General features: G+C 35.1%; 1 protein-coding gene across 3 annotated transcripts in view; it reads right to left on the bottom strand.

The window, feature by feature from the left end:
• The window catches only part of ADGRB3 (adhesion G protein-coupled receptor B3), a 653858-nt gene extending 629004 nt beyond the window's left edge, over positions 1 to 24854 (bottom strand). For all 3 annotated transcript variants that reach the window (XM_016157597.2, XM_016157598.2, XM_016157599.2), the window contains exons 1-2: positions 24144 to 24854; positions 20755 to 21526 (exon numbers count right to left, since the gene is read on the bottom strand). In XM_016157597.2, coding sequence (XP_016013083.2) covers positions 20755 to 21511 — 757 coding nt within the window. In that variant the 5' untranslated portion in view covers positions 21512 to 21526; positions 24144 to 24854. The remainder of the gene's footprint in view (positions 1 to 20754; positions 21527 to 24143) is intronic.
• Between the last annotated feature and the right edge of the window lie 1034 nt (positions 24855 to 25888).

Below are 25888 nucleotides of genomic sequence, written 5' to 3'. Positions count from 1 at the left end.
TAAATATAATACATGTGGTATAAACTTTGTATAATGGGTGGATGTTATATTGTAACATTATTTTATAAACACACATTTGCTATTTCTATATACAGAGACACTATAATAAATCCATAATCTTTAACTCAATGACCCAGAAAAGAAGAAACATCTTATATTTTGACTACTCTTTTACCTTGCATAGCACTATTTGTATTTTAAATATTAGATTTTACAATGCCATGAAAAAAAATACAACTATGACAACACCTTTTAGATTCTCAGCAAAAATTCTTTACTTAAGTCTGAGTATTCTCTTTTCCCTCTCAACACGGGACTACTCTAGAGAGCCCCTAATGATCTTGTCCTATCCTATGGTCTTCACCTCAATTCTCTATGTTGGGTTATTGTCATTTTTAATTATACAAAATAATTTTTCTGAAAATTAATTTTGATTACTTTCTCCAATTATTTACTATGTCCCTCCAAAATTATTAAGCACTCTTACATGAAAAGAACTATCCTAAGCTCCTTAGATTTAATTCTTTATGTGGCAAGTCCCATAGCTATTAAGTGACAAAGCTATACTATGAAACTGTTTGCTTTTTCAGAAGATGCTGATAATTTATCTGCCAAAACCTTAAACTCATCATTTCTGAACCATACTTGACTCAACTTGAACCAGCTCCCCTTTGTAAATTCCTAACTTGCACCAATGCCATAATCGTCAAAACTCAGGCCTTCTCTTTCCCTTCAGTACTTCATTTTATTATTACCTTACGCCATTTTAAATTCCTTAAACTGATCACACTGCTTTTTATCGTTTTTCAATTACTACTGTTTTTGTCACATTATCTTTGGATTACCGCAGAAACTCCAATGACTAGTCCTCTCAAAGTGTCTGGTACCCTATAGCCCTACCCAGATGGTCTAATTCTGCTAACTTAAACTTCATTCAACCTCTACCTTCATGATAATTTCTTGAACCTGCCTCTCACCATGCTTATCATTAAATTCCTTCCAAAGCACTCTACTGTCTTCAGATTTATTTATTTTTAAAATTTATTTTTATTATTTTTTTATGGTTACATTCGTTAATGGAATCCAGTAAGTTTCAGCTGTATATTTTAACAATAAGGTACATGTATTTTTACATTGTGTGTTCACCTCCCGTAGTTAGATTTTTTTCTGTCACCACATATTTGATCCATTTTACTCCATCGACCTCCTTCTCCCCATTACTCTCTGGTAACCACTAGTCTATTGTCCATGTCTGTGAATCTCTGTTCTGTACATGGCTAGCTATTAGGGAAATGCAAATAAAAACCACAAAGAGATACCATCTCACACCTGTTAGAATACCTGTTACCAACAGGACAAGAAATACTATCTTCAGATTTAAATCCAAGGTATTTAGCCTAAATTAGAACTCTCAGATTTAGCTCACCTAAGTCTTCTTATAATCAATCTCTACATCATTCAATAGTCCATAAACATTCCTTTATGTAGCCTCTGTTAAAGCTGTTTCTTTCGCCTACATTATATTCTTTCTAATCTTCGAAAGTCCAATCTAAAATCTAATGACCATGGGCCGTACTGATCTTTCTTTTTGACCACTTATTAGTGTTTGCTTCTCCACAATAATGGAAAAGATTTCTTAAGTACTCTCCTCAGTTTGCATTATATAAATATATATTAAATATATTCCTTATTTCTATTACATGGCTTTGATTTCAAGCCCAAGAACATAATATATGCCATTACTAGCTCATCTAACACCATTCCTAGAGACACTTCTTGGAAAATAAAGTTCCAAAACTAACATTTTGTATTTAAAATCAGTGAACTCAGTATATTATATCACACTGAAATGCTATGCATATGCTAGTAATTATAAATTCATGAACTATTATATACAAATTTCACATAATTTTATTTTTGCAAAATGATTTAGATTAAGAAGGAAAATACCAAGAATCGGGACTTTCTTTCAGGGAATTATTCAGCTTATCTCATATATCCTATGAACGATTGTAAATAGCATGAACTAAATTAACTTTTTACTGAAGAGAAGTAGCACATGGCAAAACTCAACCTTATTCCTTGACAGAAGCTTGAAAACTAGAATTATTGTAAAAGTAAGTACAAAACAAAATATCTTGCTATGCCACTGAAACATTTAGAGATGAGATATTTTTTAAAAAGTCCATTATGGTTTACTTTGCAACTTTATCTTTAATTGTTTTCACTCTATTAAGTTTGCCTGACATATGCCTAGAATTTTAGATACAATCCTCCCTCAGTATTTGCAGGGGGCTGGTTCCAGGACCCCCTACTGATACCAAATTCCGCAGGTGCTCAAGACCTTTATATAAAATGATGTAGTATTTGCATGTAACCTGTATACATCCTCCCATATACTTTGAATCATCTCTAGATTACTTACAATAGCTAATACAATGTAAATGCTATGTAAATAGTTGTTATATTTAGGAAATAGATAAAAAAAATTTATACATGTTCAGTACAGATATACATCATAATACACATCAACAACAATGCAACCTTTTTTCTGAATATTTCTGATCCTTAGTTGGTCAAATCTGTGACTGACTGGTTGACCCTACTTGGGAGTAAAATTTTAATAGGGAAGGTATCAATTTGAGTGAGTTTGAATAACTTCAAAGGACAATCCACTATACCAACTTCTGTTGTTTTCTAATAAGAGTAAAATAATCACTATTACATTAAATTTGAACAGTTTTTCACTGGGATCTGAGCATGGTAGCTTATTTAATGTTTTTAATTGAAAGTATCCAAATGAAAACAGAATACATAAAAACAGATTCATCTGAAAAGGTAAAAACATGTATTAAACATACTTTACTTATATATTGTATGTACAAAATTTATAATCTAAAAATATGTTAAACATTGTAAAATGTGTGTACTTAGTTCTTATCTACTAATCAATTTAACATTAAGATTTTGCTAAATATGACATTAATTACTACTATCATGTCTATTGCCTAAAATGTGGTTATGAGAATTTCAAGGAAATTCTATCATTACCATGTGTGTCAACTGTCACACATGAGAGTTAGCTTTTTTTTTTTTTTTAATTTATATTATGAAGTTGAAATCGGATTTTAATCAGTGGTATCCACGTTTTGAATATAAATTTCAGCTGACATTCTACAGTTAAGAATTCTCAAATCTTCTTTTCCTTTTTTAAAGCTAATCCCTGTAGCAAAAGAAAGCAAGAATTAATAGTAGTTAATCCTTTCTAGTGTTTGTGTGTGCATGGGGGATCAGTGTAAAAGATGGTTACTGCTGTGTTAACTTTTATTACTCCAGCTGTTAACCAGATGTTCAAAACAAATAAATTGCCCTAGAATGTTTTTCTAAATTCTTCTTCTTAATTTGTTAAATTATGCAAATGCTAGAATATGTTTAATAATGTACCTAAAGACTTGCTACAAAATTAGTATGATAAAAGAATTCTGGAATAATTCAAATACAATACTTTATAAAATAATCAAGCATAAAAATAATTAGCATTGGGGATGATAGTATATTTATGTTGTAATAAAACAGTAATGTGTACAATAACCAATAAACAGACTAAAGATCTATTTATTGGGGGAATATGTTTTACTAGTACACATAAATGTAAAAGAAATTCAAGAAAATATAAAGAGAAAATGGAAATAAACCTTAAATTTTCTAATGAATGTTAACTTTTCGGATGTTTTTCAGTTACCTTTTCCTTTTCGTTTTATAAATGACATTGACCTACATAAAGTCTCTGAATTCCCTTTCTTAGAATAAATGGAATAGCTGTTCTTTTATGAAGAAAAAGAATTTTGTTTTGATTACTTCCTCTCAAGAAACTCCTGTATTCCCAAAACATTGAATCACTATCATTCAAAAAGAAAAGTTGGCATAAGCTTGACTTTCAGTATTTTGAGTATTATCACAATTAAGAAAATTCCTTGAAGAATGCTTTTAGTCAGAATAGATCAGGATTTATTCTTTTCCCCAATAGGACAGTATTCACATTCAGTGCCCAGGCAAATAAAAGTTGAGAATTTAAAAGGAACTTATTAAAATTAAAGACAAAAATTTAATAAAATATTCCCTGAGCTAGAGAATGAACTTTTCACCTCTGTTTCTTTTTATAAGGATCCTGTATTTTCCAGTATTAGCAATGCTTAATCTAACTCTAAACTATTTTTGTCTAATCTAAATGACACATTACCAACTTAAAATTATTAACTTATACAAGAAAAGATTATTGTATTCTAATTTTATTTTGATCTTCTATGATCATAATTACAGAAAAGATTAAGTACTTTATTGTACTAATGTGGTACTAAGTGAAGTTCAAGGTAATTAAACTTCAGTCTTTACTTTCTATATTCTTGTAACCTAAAAAATTCACATTTGTAGAAAAAATTAGGAACACAATACACTTACATATAAATGAATATTTACATTAACAGCAATATAAAAATTTTAAAATGTGTATTTATAAGTAAAAAGTATTTTATAAGCATTGCATGTCTCAGAGCAGGTTAAAATCAATACTCTCATTTAATCACTTGGAGGTTACCTGGGAGAGATGAAATTGAAGAGTTCTTTGAATAATTGACTTGGTTAAAGAAGAAAGCTCCCTTATTAGTGAGGTTCTATCTACACACAGGCTACAGCATGAAAAAGGCTGAGTTGGAAGGAGCATTAACAAATCAGACTACTAAATATATATGAGGAAATGTACTTTGAAGGATGTAAAATAAAACATTATGTCTCATAACTTAAACTTCATATTTTAAAACATCTCATAGTTACAAAGAATTGTATGACAAGTACTTTTTGAATTACTGGAAAATATTACATTGTATTTATCTTTACAGTATGGCAGTATATTATAAGGATTAAGAGATGGACTCAAATTCAGCTCTTCCCTTTCTCAATGTGATATTGGGCAAGTCACTTTAGCCCCTGTCTCAGCGTTCTAATTAAAAAATTGGGGGTAATCATAACAGATCTCTCAGGGCTCTTACGAAAATTAAGAATTAATATCTAAAATTGTATGTGACACAACAGCAAGATATTCATTAGCATTGTGATTATAAAATAAATACACACAAAAATAAAGTCTACGAAGAAATACAAAGTATAGCCTTCATGGTCTATTTTGTTCCATTTGGATTTACTTCAAAATATCCACTATCCATGGTAAATTTCTACTAATGGATTTCTAAAGCAGCCATTCCTCACTGATGTCAGCTTAACAGGACAGTTTCCAACCATAGGAGCTAAATTGTGCAATGCTAGTTGTAGCAAGCTCTAAATCAAAATGAATATTTAGGCTGATAAAACCTGAATTAAGCAATGTTTGTTTTTAAAAATCTGAATATTCACCTAATAATTTTGCTACACTTGTTCAAAAACACAAACTGCATGTCTTTAAGAAGTGTTTACTAAGTATCAGGGTTGCCAAAACTCTTCACAAGTTGATATTTTAAATAGAGAGTAACCAATCAGCAGGCATTTTATCTACTAAATTTGATGAGTAATCCCATCAGAACTGAGCATAGCTGGCTGCTAGATCACATCTGTGCTCTGCAATATACCCAACCTACAGAGAACAGATTCCTATCTGTAGTTTGTCAGAACTAATACAGAAAAAAAAATTTTGAAATGATGAAGCTCTATCCACATGTTCCTATTTATAGCCTGTTTCAAAATTTACCCTGATGCAAAATTTACCTAATTTTTATTCCTTAAAGTTTAATAATTTCTCCAATTTTTTTTTTTTTTTTTTTTTTTTAGCATTTGGGTCAACTTTTTGACAAGGATTCATCTGTATTCATTCTCCTCAAATGCTAACTCTTGATCTCAAGAAACAAAAGAGAGGTCACGTTTATTTTCAAGCTGCTTATCTGATTAAGAGTAGAAGCTAATGATGAAGTGATTCAATGTATTTCTGAAATTTACCTACAGATGAGAAAAGCTACAAATATATACAGTTAAAGTCTAACTTTAATTAACTGTGGACAGCCTAAAACTTAAGGTTATCCATTACTTAAAAAATTAAGAGAATTGATTACTTTTACACTTGTGCATTAATCTTAAAATTGTTTTTGTACAGATTACATTATTCATAAAATGGCATAGAGATGATCTCTATTTTACAAACATGGTATATGTGGTTCACAAATGTCAAGCAAACTGTCAAAGGTCACAAAGCTAGTAGAAGGCAGGGCTGCAATTAAAACTAAAATGTTTAAGTATGAACTCCAAACTGTTATTGCTTCCATTGATATAGAGAAGAAAAAGGCAAACCAAGGGAATAGTGTTTTCCCAAGGACATAAGATCTGAGTTTTACTTATAAATGTCAAGCCCAACAATCCATCCAACAATTTGTGATGTTATCATCATCATAAGACAGGACTATTATTTCACCTACATATTTGCCAATGAACTGAATTAGTAAACGATCAAATTTACAAGATAATGGTGGCGATAACATTTTGGGATGCCGCTCTTCATTTTCTAAATGTCTTCATATGCGTACAGTTTAACTTTCCATACAATTCTGTGAGTTTCAGATGACCATTTTTATTTTTATAACTGAGCAAACCGGAGCTCTGAAAAATGACATGAGTTGCCTGAAGTTACTCAGACATTAACAGCAAATCTCATCAGGAAGGCAATTGTTCAGGCTTCAAAAAATCAAGAACTTTTCCAAATACAAAGGACTATAGAGAGTTAAAAATTTAAGGTCACAGTACTAATTCTCTTTTTGCAATGACAAAATAAAAGTTTTATAAAACCAAAAGTAAAAAAGTATAATCTTTTGAAAAATACAATATAAATTTATATTTTATATTAGATTTTTTTTTCTTTTTTACATTAAGCCTTAGAGCAAATGTTAAAAAGTAGGCAGCAAGTAGGTTATTTTTCTAGGACATCTGTCTCTGCTTATAGGGAAAAAGGGATTCAGGGCAGGCTAAGACGTAAATCATAGTTTGCCTAATTTTAACATGCCCACCAATCCTTACAAAGAAATTGGAATACAGGTTTTAATTTAACCAATGGAATGGGAATCTATTTTAACCATAATAAATGGAGAAAGGACTAGACCAAAAGGACATATTTTCAGGAAAGTACCCATTAGATGAGGTTGTTTAGGTGGACGAAAAACAATCAATGCTGCTTTCTGATTACAGTGGATCCGGTTTTTCAGGAGAAAGTCATTTAGTGCCATTACTCTTTGTCAAAAAATCTGACTATCACTGACAAATCTGTTTTAAGAAAAAAAATACCGTGAAGAGAGTGGTTCATTTTTGAAATGAAGTGTAAAGGAAAACAGATATGGCAGCTTAACTCTGTTTTCCTTAGGAACATAAGTATTCAGAGGAAATAAAATAATAAAGGACATTTCAGTAGACTAAGTGATCCAGGACACATTCTAATTTCTCTAAGGTCAATTAAATAAATTGATTACTTTTTATTATGAATCAAAATGTTATTTGTTGTATTAAAGATATCTAACGTAATAAAGGGTTCCAGAATCATCCAATTAATGAAAGTTAACATTTATTGAGCTTCTACTACACAGTCCAGAATTGGATTAATTATTTTACATTAAGTACCTCATTCAATCTCTCAGTTACCTCGCTAACATAATCATGTCTTCATGAACAAAGAACATGAGTCTTAGAGAGGTATGTAATATCCTCAGGGCCACAGAGTCAGAAATGGAGAAACTGGGTTTAAACCCAGGAAGCCTGATTCTTAACCACTGAAATTTGAACCTGATTTTACAGCTGTGGGATATGTAGGATCTAATAAGAAAGTTCTAAAGCAGAAAAACAATCACTGATTAAAGAGAATGTAAAAGACTTATTTTGTTACAACATGATACATATGTCTCTTTCAGAAATGTAAGTAAATTGTTCACTTTTGAAATTTACATTTGTTTTCAACTTTTTGAAACCTGTTTGACAACGATTTACTCTTAAAAGCTAAATAAAACTTTAATTTCTGATATCCAAGATGATCCACAGAACACTTCTGAATATTAAATATTAAAAAGACTACAAGAATTTTCTAACGAATTAACTTAAAGTTTCCATTACAAAAGATAGTTTTATTCTTTGTCATTCTTATGATCTTATAAGTCACTCCAGTTAAATTTATATTTAATAAATATTTAGTTAGTAAATCGAGTTTAACAGGGCACATATTCCCAAACTATTGAAAAATATTTATCTTTTTACATTATATATGCATATAATATCTGTTTGATGCCACAAGTTCACATTAACTGATTATTATATCTGAGTCCTGCATATCAGATATAAACATTTACGCAGAAAACTATTCACTCTATATCCCTGAATTTCCTTCAGAATAAAATATAAGAAAAAAAAAAACAGTGTTTCGCTTTTGTTTTAATTTTACAGGTGTTCAATGGGCTCTATACCCTTCTTTGAATTCCAGAGTGTGTCTCTTCTAATTAATGAGCTTATCATAATCCAAACTTCTTGAGAATAGGAAAACCAGGGAAAATAACGGAAGGCACAGCCCAGCAGAGAAAAAAAACTTGCCAGTGTACCACCAACATTGTGAAGAACTCTTCACTCCCCGCTAAGCAACTCACAAGGCTTGTTTAAAGTTCACAGCAGCCTACTTTCCCCTCCCACCTCTCATGGGAGGTAAGAATACTTCTCAATGTAACAAAAGCCCACCTACTCAAAGGGGAGGTTAATTATTACTACATAATTAACCTCAAAAGAAAATTGCTAAGATTAATGAAGCAGTGCTTACTAAGTGATTACAAGCTCCCCATGAACTGCCATAGAAATATTTGTTTACAAAGAAAAACTCCTACATGTCTACTGATTGCAGATTCTGGATTAATTATTGCAATATTGAATTTATAGATCAACACATATAAATCAATGCCTATATATGGAAAAAAAGTAAATAAATGAAAAGAGAGCAGAAAGGAAGAAAGGAGGAAGGAATAGAGAGTAGGACAAGGTTTTACCTTTCAGCAAGAACTATCATACTAAAATGAAAATTTTCTACTTAGTTCCATGACAATCCTGGCTCAAAAAAAGACCATAAAACCTTCTCTAATCTGGGTAACTTTCAAAATATTGAAAAACCAAGATAACCTTTTGAAATAAATGTTGAAAGAATGGTCTCATGTACTATAAAAATACAATTATGGTAGTTATTTCAGTATTAATTTTAATTTAGGTAAACCAATGACATATTGATACAAAATACCTAAAATGAGTTACAGAGCATTCCTTGCAATAAATTCAAATACAAATACCCCAGAGTACACTGTGGACTATGCTCCTGAGTTCCTCTCCCCACAATATCATAAATCAAAATGGCCATCACATCACTAGAGTCGAATTACAGAACACATCACCAACATGTCTAATCACCTTTTAGCAGCATCAATCAACACAATAGGCTAGGGCTAGGCTGCAATAACAAAGACAAACCCAAAATTCCCAGTGTCTCAAAACAGAAAAAGTTCTTCATTACTCATGCTTCAGGACCAACCATCACAGATCAATAAGGGTATCTGTTGGGCAGGGGTATCTCCTCATTTTAGTCACTCAAGGACTCAGGCTGACAGAGAAGCCCCTTCTAAGTACAGGTCTCTGAATCACAGGTAGAGAACTTCACGGTCTTACTGAAGCAATGAAATGATCCAGCTCAGAACTGAGGAATGTCACCATTGCTCACAACTGATTGTCCAGAACCAGTCCATGACCCCACCCAATAAGTGGTCTAGGAACACAATTCCTAAGTGCACCTAGAATCACAGGACCTAGAACAATGACACCTCAATTATCCACTCATATATACAGAATGTCAATGCTAGTAAGTTTTTTTGTTATTGTTTTAATAAGCTTCCTTCAGCTGTGGAGATCCAGTATGTGTGAACAATTAAAAGAGTTCAAAATAATTTTCTTTGCCTTAATTTCATTTTATTTTAGTTTGACGGTTTGCCACAAAAACTATTTGGGGATTAACAAAACAATAAAGACAGGATCTAGAATAGGCATCTAAGAGGAATTTATTAACTAAGTTCAAACAATATTGTCTTCTAAAAGAATAAAACCAACTTTGAGACAGTGATAAAAAAAGTTATGATTAGGATAAGCAAATTTGCAGGAGGGCTAGGAATCTAGAGTGGAAGAAGTTTGGAATCTAGATGACTAGAGAGAAAGATGGAGAATTGTGGCACTCGTCCTGGAGTCACACATGGAGCCACAGGACTGACTCCAGAGAGACTCTAAAGGAAGTGTTTGCATGACAGTCACCAGAGATGGGTCATAAGCAGGTCTCCTAACTCAACAAGTGTGACAGAGCGAGGAAAGGAAAGAGGAGTCTCACCTCACTGTGTCATTACATTAAGGTATTCTGCAAAGCAAAGGCAAAGACATTAATGCCTGCCAGGAGACAGCATTGAACGAGACATAACAAAAAAGTGACAGATAATTGCTATGGAACACTCTTGGGAAGGCATCAAAAATGCCTGAGAGGCATGATAGAGAAGGCCGAGGGTTGGCATAATGGGTGGGAATTAGGTCCAGCAAAATTTGATTACATTGGATAGAGAGAAGCAGCCTATGGAAAACAATTAAGCACATATATATGTGGGCCGCAAGACCCTAAACAAATTATGAATTGTATTCTAAGCAAAATGCAGTAAAAACTATAACATTTCTTACACATTCTTGGTGATTAAACAATGAAAATATTCATTTCTCAGTGGAAGAAAGTTTCTAACATTAATATATCAGGTGTGGCTTCATATGAAGGCTCTAAAATTTATAGTTCTGCAGTGATTTTTCAAGAAGAGCTGCCTCTGGGATGAACATCAGAAGAAAACACTGGTTAGGTAGGGTTCTAGGCCTCCTGCCCATTTCAACCAAAGCAGCTCTATTTTTTAAAAAATCTTTTATATAGTAGATTCTTCTATTTAGAAAAAAAAACTTTTTTAAGAGAAAAAAACACAATTGTATTAATTCACATTTAACATGCACTTATTAATATCACCTTAATCAGTTCTGCTTCCAAACTCCCCTTGTTCTATTTCTGTGGTTTCTGTGGTCTCAGAATACAGAGGCCAGAGGCAAGCACATGTAATATCATTATGCCTAGAACTAATTTATGCTTTTCATAATCAATTGAGCACCAAAATATGGTTATAAGAAATTTCCAGGGAAATCACTAAACAGAAGGAAGCCTTACATTTTTGAGAACAGATTTTTTTAATATATTACAAGCTAAGGTATTAAGATCTTCTATACTGTGAGGATGGAACAATGATGCTCCACAGCTATTTATCATATTTGAAAGTGAAACCTATTGAAAAATAAAAAAGCCACTGTACTTGGTTAATTTCTTAGGCACGACTTAAAAAATATATGCTCTTTGCCCTTTAAATTACAAAAGCCAAGGCCAGCCAAAGAGAGCTGACCACAAGCTGACATATCAGTAAAGGAAGCTGACCTCTCCGGGAAGCCAAAACAAATGGAAATTTCTCATTCTACAGTCCGGTAGCGGTAGCGAATCCTTGAAAGCTTGCCAGATTTATGTGGATAAATTATATAAACAGGGTTTTATCTTCCTAAGGCGCTTTCTTTTCCATATTATAATTATCATAAGTACCCACCATAAGAAGAAAGGTTTCCAAAAGTATCCAATATACAATAAGTATGTATTGCCTAGTCAGGAAAATCATAAAGCTGCATTTCAATAGAAGTCCAGAAAAAGAAAGGTTAACATATTTGTTTTTCAAAGAGGTTACTTCTCTTTTACCTCTCAAGATCCTTCTTTGCTGTAAAAGAAAACAGACTAACACAGAGGGGGAAAAATTGTTTTCTCTGTAAAATTACAAGGGTAAACTTAGCTACCTTAATTTAGATAAACAACTGAAATTCAATCTTCATTTTATATTTCCATTATAATAATGATATAAAATTAGAACTAAATTTCAGTCTGTCAAAATTTTGTTTTGCTTTACATAAGAGCCTTGAAATTACTTGTTTTTAATTATCAACTCATAAAATTTCTTTGACTGCCCCAGTCAGTTCAAATGTCCTGACGTTACATCAACTCTGAAAAAAAAGTATATATGATGTATGAACATATACATATTATATAATTTAAAAACAAGCTAAGCAATCAACGAACCAAAAAATTAATATAGAAAAACATTTAGAAGGCCTAAAGTAAATAGAATTATGAAGATGAATACATACTGATACTAAGTTCAGGTTAAGTATAAACAAATGCCATTTCAACTGAGTTTTAAAAAATGCCCAACTGATTTTGATTTTCATTAACTCAGTTCTTTAAATTATTATTGCTATATATTTGTTTACCTGGACTAGTCTATATGCCAACCTACAAAAGGGTTAATTATTATACAAGACCTTTAGCACATTAAAAGGATCAAAACTTCAAATGTTAGTTTTGAACCAATCCCATAAGTAATCAGAAATCACCTTAGCACCAAAATTACACACCTCTGAATTAGGACACCAGTAAAAACAGATGGAGTCCTCAATTAAGCTAATCTGAGAAGAGAGTATGGCATGGATGGTTCCTGGAGAAACCAAGGAGAGTGAGTACAGTACCTGGGGTTAGCAACAGTCGAGACCCATTACTACTCATAGGCTTAAAAGAGTGGGGCAACAGAAAGGTTGCCAGAGCTCGAGAAGCCCACCTGAAAGAAGCTGTGACTTTCAAAAGAGAGGGGGGATCCTGACCTCACTCTTGTCCACCCTCAACAGTATTTCTCGATGTACCATAACTAGAAAATATAAAACATGTTATTTCTCCAAAACAGATTTCCCTAGAAAATGATAATAAAATGAAAATCCAAGATAGATCTTGCTAGATTATTTTAGTAAATCTAGAGATACTGAGATTAAAACACATTGCTCTTTAAATTTAATGAGTTTAGACTGAAAATCAATTGTTTTTTGAAACCTATATCACATCTGTTTTAATAATATATACCAAAGAGAGCAAAAATCTAAGGAATGCAAGCTTTAATTTGTAGAGATTAATCTGTACTAAATTGTATAGCAAAGTATCTCTGATTATTGTCCTGGCTGGATACCACGTAATTTTTTTCTAATGATTAGATCTACTAATCATTCCTAAATGACTGTGCCTCTTTTATATTATAGAGATAGTATTAAATGTATATTCCAAAACTTATGTTCAGCAGAAATAATGTTCCCATCTACTTCTGCAGATTGGGATTCCATTGCTCAGGTAAAATTTGGACTAGATAATACCTAAAGTGCTTTATAAATCTGAGAATCTGTGATTTAGATTCAAGTGCTTCAGACACAGTAGAAAAACCCACAACTCTGAAATTCTCTAGTTTTTCCTTTGAACCAATTTGTATTAAAATTGTTCGGGAAAGGAAACCACGGCCTTTAGGGTGTTCTACTTAATCCGCACATTTTGGTGGAGCAACTACTAGATGCCTCATGCAGTTACTGCCCAAACAAAATGATGTGTGCAACAAAGCTTTGAGAACTAGGAAGCACTTTCTCAATGTTAGCTTTTATGTTAATTTATAGAATGCTTATTAAAACGCTTACTTCTTTATTAGGAGTGATATGTAGATGGAAGCTTCTCTTTAAAGATGTGTTTATTAGAGAACAAATTACTATTTAGATATGCAAGCATAGAAATTGTTATGTTTTTAATTATTAGATTTTTAAAATTACTCTAAAAGGGAGAAGCACTGGTAGAAATATCATGAAATGCTGCATAATACACAGTATGAATTACCCAGGAGAGCAAATATTTCTGTGACATTTCTATCATCTTACCCTATTTATTGCTAAAAAGTAATCTAATCAAGGCAATATTCTCTAGTTGACTCCACAATTGTTTTAAAGCTTGTTCTTTTGTTTAACAGCATTTAAGTTGCATTCTAAACTTAAATTAGAAAACCATTGGTCTTCTAACGTCTTTTCCATGCACATATTTGCTCTATTTTCCCCAAACTCCCAGTTCCCTGAAAAAACCTTGTTATTTAGAATAATTTGAGAATATAATGTCCAGAATTAGGCTAGCAGGTAAATTATTTCATTTAACATGGCAGAAAACAAAGAGTAACCATAGTTATAGTTTGTAACATGTTCCAAGCATAATGAATGTGTGATAAGGGTTTGGTTATAGGGAAAAGAATACATCAGCAAACATGTCAGATTTCAAGTAAGACTCCTATTCACTCAACTAATATGGAGCGAAACAGCTCCCAGCTCATGTATCTACTAAGCATTTGTTACTTATTGTACCTTCTGCACAAAATAGAAATATGTGACTTTAACAGATATGTAGCTAGGTCATTCTTTGCAAGTGAGCAAAATTCCTAAATAACCTTTGAAAGGTAACTGAACACAGAGCACTCAGCATTTTATGAAGTCTTATAGATGGTATTTTATAATTATTTTAAGAAAATATCAGAATCTTCAAATGAGTACTAACAATTTTTTTTTCTTGCAAATATCTGAATATGTACAACTTGAGGGGAATCTTGGAGCCCACTAGTTTGTAAGAACTGAACACAGGTCAGTGAAAAAAAAAAATCCCCAAAAGTCCTACCTTTTTCCAAATGTTTTAATATAGACTAGTATTTCAAGATAATTTCTTTTCAAAACAGATCTCAAAACATGACTTGATCTTGCATAATGCAGCAAAGAATAAAATAGTTGAAAACTGTTTAATTTACGTGGCTTTTGCAGGCTCTCAGCAATGATAACCAAAGGACAGCTTCTCAGGCCTAGGATGACTCACACAAACATAATGAGGTGCTACCTTTTCTTTAAATAATACAAAATAGACATACACTCAAATGCTTAATTATCCTTTGTTAAAATGCTCCTAAATTCCTAAATGAGTTCAAATAATGATAATCTACTTCATTATTTATCATCAACTCTATCATTTATAGTCAGGAGAATAAAAAAGGTTTCAAAAACTAAATTGAGAACCTAATATAACTTGAGCAATGGACTAAGTGTTTTACATGTGCAACCTCATTTAAATAACACTCTACTATAGTAGATTGATGAAGAGTCAAGCTCAATCACTTGTCAAACTATTAGGTGGCTGAGTCACTATATGGACCCAAGTATATTTTACACGAAATCATACCTTTCATTTCAATGAAGAGATACACTTAGAAAAATCAAATACCTCTCTGATTTTTATTAGTTGATTGAATTGAGAAAAATTTTCCATAGGACTGACAGGAACTAAGATATTCCAAGCCATTAATGTTATTGTTTTTTTAATATATGATGTCACTTCCTGTTTTCCTGTACTCTGAGAAATAAACATTGCTAACCTAGTCTAAAAAGTAGAAAGTAGTAATACAGAATAACACAGTCATGATGTGGAAGAACAGATTCAAACTCATCTCTCTCTAGCTCGATCTTAAAACCCAGGACATATTTTGTAAAAGAAAAGTTTGTTTTTGAATGAACACTGATATCAGAGGCAAGGGCTAGATGACTGTTATACCAGACTGATTCTAAAGAATACTGTTTTATAAAATTATTCAACTGACAGTAAAATTATGTCTATTATAAAAGTAATAATAACATTGCTTCTATTAGAAAATGAAATAAAGCAATGCATGAAGTTGAATTCAAAGTAAAACAAAATTCCCATCAATTTTGGAAGAAAACTAACCTGTAGTATATTTATCTATAGCTATAATAAAAATCTACTGAAACGTATGTCTTGGCACATGTATGCATGCAGAGCACACATGCCTACACAAATGTTCATGTTAATATCATAACTTATTATCTTCAAAAATATGTTGCCATTTAATGGAGTTTTGTTTCATTAATTATTATACATATGATCTATTTCCTAAATTGTTTGACAAAATTCTAAAGTGGCAGAAGTAAAAATTATGGCATTATTGCATTATTTGACTAGGCCTGCAATTTTAATAGCATTCAACTATTATGACAGTTATAGATTATAACCAGGAGTGAATGACAGAAGCACTGAACTTGACATGCAAATACTCTTTCCTTCTTTCTTGGAAAGAGTTTGCATGTTTGTCTTCAAACTATGGAAGAGGGGATTTGAGAAATGTCATTACTGTAGAAATAATGCTAGAGCCAGAAGAGACATATAGAAAGAAATGAAGACGGTCAGATAGAAATTTGCAAATTCTTACCCTTTTTTTGTAGACAGCCAGGTATAACTTTCTAAGCTATATTTATCATTAATCTGAAATATATATGAAATTAAAACTATTTCTCAACTCCATTCTTCTTGTTCTTTTTAAATGTTATTAAATAATACCTTGAAATCAGGAGTTGATACAAATAATACATTAATGGAATTGAAAATGAGATAAACGGCAGTCGCTTTCCCCTAAAAAAGAAAAAGGTAGCTTTCCCAAAATAATCTAGTTTCATTCTTTTGATTACAATCGTTGTCTTTCCTACTGAAATCTTTGTTTTGTTCATTTAACATTCATTTCAACCAATATTTATTGAAGTTGTTAAGACTGTCCTAAACAATTTGAAGACTCAGTCAATTTGGAGAATTCTCTAGTAGAAGGAGATGGAAATATAAATGTAAAAGACACTGCAACATGAGAAATGCTAGAACAGAAGTACAATATGTGCAAAGGGCTGTGGGATCCAGCAAAGGGGCAGGACAAATTGTCAGGCTTTGTCTTGAAAGGACAACAGACTCAAATAACCTTCCACATTCTGAGCAAGAGTGTGGGATCACGGCAAGCATTTACAAAGGAAGTAAGATCAAAGGAGGGTAAAGAAGGTTAAAGGTGGTTGAAACAGTAATGAGGACAAAAAGAGCAAAAGCAAAAAGAAATCATAACACTTAAACTGATAAGAGACAAGAATTGCTCTAGGTGACAATTATATGCCTAAAATTGCAAACATACAAACATGGGCTAGATTTTACATGGGCACGTAGTGAGAATTCCCTCGGGTGCTAGAAAATCAAGGATTAGCAGAAGCAGAATGGAAAGACAAATGAGTGTGTGTGTTCAGATTTCCTGGAATCTATACAGGGATCCCAATTTCCATTCACATAAGTAGCACCATTGATGTAAGTAAGAAACAAAGGTTCCATTAAGGCTTATTATGTGAATTAACTACCCTGGTGTAGAATTTTTCTGCCAAAACTGTTTTAATTATTTATTTTAAGTGAAGTAGCAAGAAATAAGAGCTTATATCACCTTTTATAGTTTAGCTATATAGTCCAGAATCCTCTTTGGTAAAGAGTCACAGGAAACTTAGTAAAGATTTTGTGAATAAATGATAACCTATCCCCAGCTTATATCTGAAAACCAGATAAACAACACAGAGTTTCCTTTCTTTAAAGAAAGTTATACACACTATATACAGACATTTTCTTTAAATAACTGCCTTAAAAAAGACATCATTATTTTTTAAAGGCTTCATTTTGCTGATTTACTTGGTTTTCAAACTTTCACATAAAAATTGGGGACAAGTTTCTATAATCACACGCCATGACCAAGTATATCAAATATAATCTTAAATAAGAAGATATTTAAATGTACTAAAATTCAATGCTTTAATGAACATCAGTCCAACAATTTACTTTTACAACGCATTCCAGATAATATTTGTAATTGTTGGTGGTATCACTATAAACAGTGATAGTTTTCTTCTTGCTGTTTTCTGGCTATGAAATTCTTCAGTACGTGAATGTATTATTAATGAACATTTTAACAGAAATCCTATCTCAAAAGCAACATTCCGTTCCTGGGAGCCTACAATTTTCTCAAATACTATGATTTTATAATTACAATGGATACATTCAAAATACCTTGGCCATCACCATCAGCACCAGACAAAACAATCTGAAATTAGATCTACTGTAAGACTCTGTCAAATTTGTGCCACTTCTGTAACGAAATAAATGTGAAAAATATTTTTACTCAAGGTTTTCTGAGTCTGTACTTATTCTAATGAATAAAATGGGACTTATAAACTGTAGAGAATATTCTTGTATTTATTCCCTTGATATCTTACAGAATAGTTTGACTATTTTCCATTGAAAATAGAAATCATAAAGCAATATAAAATCTAAGTGTAATTTTTAAAACTTCATTTTAAAAGCTAGGTTTACATGTTACCATACAAAGTGAAGACACTTTAGAATATTAGATAGAAGTAGCACAACTACATGTAATTATTAACCTCAAACCATGTGAATACTATGTGGTAGTTTATTTGAAATTCCATTAAATAATTCTTTCATGAGACTTCATATATAATTTATATCAAATATTTAAGATTTAATATACTTCATATAAATTTCACTAAAGAATCTGCAGATTTTCACACTTCTTTCCTACAATGCAGCACAGCCAAAAAGGTCTTCTTTGAATGAGGTAAGGAGTACTGTATATATTTTATAAAAATTACTTACAAATGTTTCAGCCACAATTATGTCATCAGGAATGACTTATCCTTACCTTTCTGACTCAGAATAACTAAACAAAGAGCACAAATTTAGAATACAGGCTGTGCAAGTTTTGATATAGCATATACTCTTCCCCTATTATATAAACTTTTCCTAGTTGAGTTTCTATTAACCTGTTAACAATTTTACTATAATCATTTATTTGTCTACAGCAGTCTTTCTCATTTGACCAGCCAATTAGCCAAAAGATATATATACACTCTCCCATGACTTATGTATCTAAAGTCTAAAATCACTCTTAGTCATTTACAAAACAAATTACTGCCTAGTTCAACTTTTATAAATCCCAGCACTGTTTTAATTCACATCTCAGGATCGTGACCAGCAAAATCTTTGAAAATTGTGCTTAATGTGCACACAACTTCGTTTTTGTCACTTGCTATCGTTCACAAAAGGGTTGTCACCCTGGATTCTCTTGCCACTGTCATCAGCAGTTAATTCAATGACAGAATTTTACTTTACTCATTGAAGAAACAGATTTTCTAAATTTTAAAACAATAAAACAAACAAACAAAAACTACTTTCTGGTGTTAATTGTCTTATTAGCCAGCTTGTAACATCACATTTTCTCTGTGTACTGTAGCTTCTTATTCTAGGGGACACTAATTAGTTTTAAATGGTGTTAAATACCATCCCTGCAGTTGCAAGTGCTTCTCTGGGATTTTTACTAGAGAAAAGAACTCCTGTAATTTAAAACCACTTTGTTTTCTTGAGTCACAGCTGTTAGTGAAACACTGACCTGTAGAAATCTTTGTTTTTCACCCCTCCCTCACTGCCATTAGTCTGCGTTTATTTTCTAACACATCTTATCCCCTGGAACCATTACTTCTCGGTAATTCCCATCCCCCAAATTGCTTTCGGCAGAGCAAACGCATTTAGCTAGTTAAGCTCTTCTCTTTCCCTCCCCCCTTACAAAGCCTTGGCTACCCTTAAAGAAAATTCTCCAACAACGTGTCAATTTTATATTGGCCACAAAGACAACTTCTGTTGGGGGAGGGAGAGGAAAGCGGGACTGGAGCTTGGCTGTCCCTTTCTACAGACAGGGATCTTTGTGGCGATCGGAAAACATTTCCTGCATAAAAAAAAAAAAAGTCAACACTCTCTTTTTGCACGGTTGGGGAGCAAGAACTAATATGTATCAGCCGTGTCCTCAAACAAATAAACACATACATTAACCTTCCAAACAGGAAACTAATTTTCTCAAAATATGTCAGCTTTCTTGCATTATTAAACATAATCCACAATCTCAAATCCTCTGATAGCTCCTCCACTGGGGATTGGGTGAAAGCTATAAATCACTCCTGTACTTTTTTTTCCTCCGCATTTCCGTTGCACTTGTTTTCCTCATAGCTCATCTCTGACGAACTCCCTCTCTCCTCGTGTTTATCAACAGGGGACCAAGAAAATAAGAGCAAAACCCACGAGGGTATAAAGTCGCACAGCATCAGCCTGGGTGTTTTAATTTTGCCCTCGTCCCCTCGCCAGCACGTGACTTCACAGCTGGAGACCTCAGTTTGCGCTTCCAGTGGGGTTCTCTTGACCTACCGAAGTGCAAGCTCGCGGGATTTATTATGTAAAGCCTCTTAACAACCAGGACCTGAGGGGGCAGGAAAGGGCACCCTTGTCTTCACGTGTCAGGAGATCATTTGGTCTACACAGGTTTGCTATTGAGTTTATATCACCTATTGGTCGCGCTTCCCCAAACCTGGAAAGGGGTCATGGATGAGAGGGTGACACGGAAGAAAGGAAAGAAGGGAATGGAGACTTTTTACAAGGCTAGAGAATAAAGGAGATGTCTACAAATCCATGTCACAGGTTTCATGTGTGAGGTGTGTGCAGGTCTCCCCTAGGGGCTGCAGCCTAATGAAGGACGCCCCCCACCCCCAACCTTGAGCGCAAACTGGCTCCACGTTTTTGCATCACTTTTCTCCAGAATATTTCACCCGCACTTCCGGAGCATGTTGCTGAGCACTGTCCCTTCCTCACTGCCCCATCATTAAAATCTTGAAATCTAAAACTAGCCTGAGACTTTTATTAGTGAGGATCACAAATCAAGTGAATCCAAAGTTGAAAGAGTTAAAGTAGCAACCATTAGTCCCCTGCATTGAAATACTACATTTTAACTCCATCCTCAGGCGCCTCCTCCCCCGCCCCACACCTCCATCTTCCCCTGTCTGCTGGGCACTTACCTTCTTTGGGCGGTCGCTTGGCCTCCCTGGTAAGATTGCAGACCTGGGTGGTTTGCAGCTCCTGGGTCAGGCAGCCCTCGGTCTGCTCATTCAGGGGTAACACCACGTTATTTAACAAAACCAGCGACTGGTCGTCGATCCCCCACTCTCCCAAATGCTGAGGGCAGGTGCATTTTGTATACATAATCCCACATGCTTCTGTTCTCCCATTTTCTGATTTTAAGCAGCTCTCCAACCAAGTACATAATACATGGCAACCAAATTGGCTTGGGCTCACCTTGTTCAATACCAAAAACTCAAAAAAAGATTTCTGGTCTTCTTCCCCTTTTTTCTGTAATCCTGGGAAGTCGGTTGGAAATACCCGACGTATTTGAATAAAATTTTTATCATATTGTAGAAAAACAAAAGCATTCTTGGAATTGCAGAGTTGCATTATAGAATGATTCTTTCTTAAAAGATCCTTTATTTTTTCATGAGAAAAATGATCGAACTGATAAGCCAGGAGGGAAAAGTTAGAGCAGCTAAGGTCCTTTTTGGAGAATTTCAGGTAAATGCTATATTTGGTTGGATCTGGATTTTCCAGCGTCCAAGTGCAGTTTGTAAAGTTTTTGGGAAACATTTCACTTACAGAATACGATCCATAAATGACTCCCTTCACCAAAGTTGAACACCAGAAGTCTTGGGCAGCATTAAATCCAAACATAACCAGGAGATAGGTGGAAAATATATAAATCAGCAGGTTACGAACAGCCTTCATCCTATGTCATTTGGCCTGTAAAAATGGCAATGAAAGTAAAATGCAAGTAGGAGTCTACGTGCATTGAAAAAAGAAACTTCTCCAATATTACAGCCAGCTGTTTTCAACATTTCAGTTTAAAAAAAAAAAATCCTTTTTAAAAGAAGGGCAGGTAATTTTTATTTTATAATGCCAGGAAATTATCTGTTGCTGTGTGAACAGCGCCCTCAAGTGGTCATCACAATGGCCAAATGCTCTACATTCAATTTAAAAATATTTAATAGATTAATAGAAATGCCCTAATTTATCTATCAGGATTTACTCCAAATGCATTATAATTCTATGGAAAGAAGAGGAAAGACATGATTTTTAAATGTCATGGCCTAAATGTTAATTTTTGAAATATTTTTAAGTAATCTATACAATATTCTCTCTTCCTCAGTCTTCTGCCTGCAGTAAACATCATCACACAAAATCTAATCTGATAATCTGGGAACAGCTGTCATCACATTGTTTCTTCTCTCTTAAATGTGAAAGTAATTACAATAAATGATGGCCACAATTTTAAAAATCACAAGTGATAATTTGTTGCAGATGAAACATATTCTCCTAAATGTCCCTACTTGTCTTTGCAGGGGCCACGCTGTGAACTGATGAGAAATTCCTGTGCAAAAACACTGGTATTCATGCAGATTCACAGAATTTTAAAACCATTGCCTGAGACTAGGCTTAGGTAGGTAGATACACAGGAAAGACTTGTTGTTTGACATTACCACTGAGGACCATAATTTAAGGCAGTCATTTCAATGTGACATGCCCTCTTGGGATACATAAAGTGGATCACTGTATTAGTATTTGTATCCAAAGGCGATGTCAGTGAAAAAAATCCCATAACCACAATAACTGAGCTGGCTTCAGTCTTTTGTTTTATAAATTAGGGCTATTTTATCTAGTTATCTACTGTAATTTAAGATTTACACATGGTAGATAAGACATTAACATTTTCTTTCCTAGCAGATTTCAATTATTGCTCCCTTTTCAACAGCTCCAGAGCTCCTCTTTTTTTTTTTTTTTTTTTTAACTTGGCCTTGCATACTAAAGTAATCCTGGGTTATATTTACCCCTAAGTTGTTATCTAAAAATAACTTGAATTTTTCTCAGCTTTTAACCTTTAAGAAGTTATTTCTTAGAATAAATGACACTGCTTTTTTGTTTAGCCTTCAAGCTGAGAAAAGTGATGCCAAGTTAATTTTAAAAGTCTTTAGGCTGCAGTCTCTTCCACTATTCTGTAAACAGAGACAGACATACAGACATACAGATAGTTAAGAGTTTTCACGTCTTAGCCTGGGCTCTCTCTGAAGCAAAGGATAAAACCTTCTTCCTTCTCATTGCATAACACACACCAACGCATGCACACAAAATCCAGTGACCAAAGTCCCTGAAGATAGATCTGCATTTTCCAGATCGTAATTTAAATTCTATGCCTTGATATAGGCAAAAACAGCCTCAACTCTAAATCTCTATATAGCACCAGTTTAAAATAACATCAGAACTGCTGGGGCTATCATAACAGTGTTCTCTGTTTCAAGCATACAGCTCAATGAATAATGCATTTTTTTTTTTCTAGAGAAAATAAAGCCAATGAGCACTTAAAGGTTAAAAAAATATGAAAAGTTGTAGGAAATTCTGGAAATAATTTCCTCTTTGCTGTAGCACTTTGCAGGCAATGCAGGTCTGCGCAGTGTTCTTCAGGATAGAGTGTAGGCGTTGAGAGCCAATGTGACAATAAGTGTCTAAATTAGGAATTTCATCCATGAAAAGGGGCTTCATTTTATAATCGGTAACTCAAAAAGAGGTCGTATTTCTTTTTCTAATACAATCCAGTACTTTTGCTTCTATTTATTTGACAGTGCATGTCTGCATTGCTGTGTTCATCAAAGACTAGAAAGAGTGAGGAAATAGCTCTGATTTCACTTTCAAGCCTCTCAACATAATGCTCTTTATTTTTATCATTAAGCCTTGATCTATGGAGTCTTGTTTTATTCTAAATAACCAAAAATGAATCATTGTCCTCTGCCCCCAATCCCCCACCCAACTGCAGCGCCAGTTCAAGCAACTGTATTTCCCTACCTAAGAAATAAAAAATGAAGTGGAGGGTGTCTAAGAGCTGGCTACCGAGGTCTCAAGGATGTTATATTTATTTATTTATTTATTTGTCTCCTGCTGAGAAGCAAACGGCGTTTAGCTATTCTCAAAACTGATTTTCTGGGTGACACTTTAGTTTAGTCGAACATAGACGGCGCCATCACTCCACTGATTTTTCCCCCCAGTAGAAGACCCACTGCTTCCCCTTAACTTCCTTTTTAACCTAAAATTTCCCCTCGTAAAATTACCCCTATCACACGCAACCATCAGATTTTCTAGGTCTCCCTACCTATTCCTTCCGACCCAGCTCATCTCTTGAAAACCTGACTTCTCTAACTTTTCAACTGCGGCGTTTAAGTAAATGCAGACAGTCAGGTTTGCTCGCAGCCCTTCATCTGCTAGCAACAGCCTTTCCTTTCCATGTCCTCCCTCCGCAAACACCTAGCCGAAAGCTCCTCGGTAGCGACCCCTGGCAGAAGGAAGGTGACCCCTGGACCCCCTTCCTTACCTTCCACTCCGAAAGCTCAGGGAGGCTCTTGCTCTAAGACACCAGCACAGGCACGCGTCCCAGCAACAGTGACGGAGAGACTCCCCTTCGGTCCCAATCACCGTTGCCCATTTTCCCCGGCTCAGCTTCAAAAATTAGGATTTATTTTTTTTAAATGCACACATATGAGAAGCAAAAGATGGGGCCGGGGGGAATCAGTGAAAGGAGGGGTGGGAGAAAAAAGCCCCCAGGACCCTGGAGCCTGACGCCGTATCCAACTGAATCCAACCTCCAACTGAGGGCGGCGGGTGGTGGGGGAGAGCCCCTCCAAGAAAGACTCTAAGGAAACAAACAAAAAAATGCAAGTGGCTTAAGAGCGAAGATTTGTTTTACCAAATATACCCCTTCAACAAACCGATTAGCCAAGAAGCAAAGAAAGCGCTGAGACGAGAAGTGACCGGCGGCGGCAGCGGCTGCTAAGGCAGATTTGTTGGGGCGGTGGGTTTATTACAGGAGTATTCGTGGTCGGCTCGGAAGGCTTTTGCTTTTTCCTCTTTCCGCTTTCCTCCCTCCTCCTCCTCCCCCCAGCAGGTACTGATGGACGGACCGCGACTAAGGAGAGGGGGGGAAAAATCCTTGGCTGGTGATGTCGGAAAGCTGTTTGAATGCCCAGCGAGGAGGGAGGCGCGAGAGGGAGCGAGATAGTAAAGCTCTGTCTCGGGTGTGCGCGCCGGTGCGCGGCGCTCGCTCTCCCCGGGGCGCGCGCCAGGAAGGGGCTGCGCGTCCCCGGGGCGCGCGGGCTCGCGCCGGCTTCCCGCGTGGTCGTAGGTGCGCGCGTCTCCAAGCGCCGCGCGCCCTTCTCCAGCACCAGCTCGGTGCGCCAGGCGGCCGGCCCCAGGCTCCGCGCGCACAGCTCCGCAGCTGCGCCTTCCCGGAGTTCTGCCTCCCGAGGGCGCGGGCGGCTGTGTGTGTGTGTGTGTGTGTGTGTGTGTGTGTGTGTGTGTGTGTGTGTGTGTGTGTGTGTGTGTGTGTGTGTGTGTGTGTGTGTGTGTGTGTGTGTGTGTGTGTGTGTGTGTGTCAGAGAGAAAAAACGCGCAGAACGGCGGGGTGGGAGAGTAGGGAGGCCCGGCGGCGGCGGGAGGGGGGGCTCCGCGGAGCTCCAGCCAGGGCCACCGTGTGGTTGCACGTCACGGCTACTCAAAACCAAGCACGTCCCGAAAGCGGTATTTTCTGCGTCTGGGAGGTTTTTGCAACCTCAGTTCCCACCGCTGGGGCTGGCGGCAACCGACCGTAAGAGAAACTCACTGGGAGGCGACTCTGAGGGATGGGGAGTAAATACTGGACTTGATCATCTTTCTCTTTCTTTTAGCGCGGACCTGTCGCTGGCGCAGAGCTGTCATCTCAGCACTTGGGGTTCAGGCGAATTGATCGTCAACAGCGGAGGGGGCAATCTCAGCTTCTGAACTGCGCGTGTCTCCGAATGGAACAATACTAGCTTTTCTCAGCGAGACTGCAATTAACATCTTATTTGTTCTGGCTAGATAACAGAATTTGTCAGGACCGTGGTGCGGCGACTGAGGTTGGGTATCTTGCATTGCTTTCTGCATGGCAATGGGATTATGGTTGTGGGGGTCTAAACTTTTGTTTTCTTAATGTATCTGATTCTTTTTCAAGTTTCCCTAGTAACAGGTTTGAGGACTGGAGTGGGAAGAAACAAGAGGAAGGGAGGAGAAGCTACCAGATTCTCGATTTAGCAGGAAAAGAAA

This window comes from Rousettus aegyptiacus, unplaced genomic scaffold, assembly GCF_014176215.1.
Source record: "Rousettus aegyptiacus isolate mRouAeg1 unplaced genomic scaffold, mRouAeg1.p scaffold_m13_p_1, whole genome shotgun sequence".
In the NCBI taxonomy this organism is placed as follows: domain Eukaryota; kingdom Metazoa; phylum Chordata; class Mammalia; order Chiroptera; family Pteropodidae; genus Rousettus; species Rousettus aegyptiacus.
This window is presented reverse-complemented; position numbering and strand designations above follow the sequence as displayed.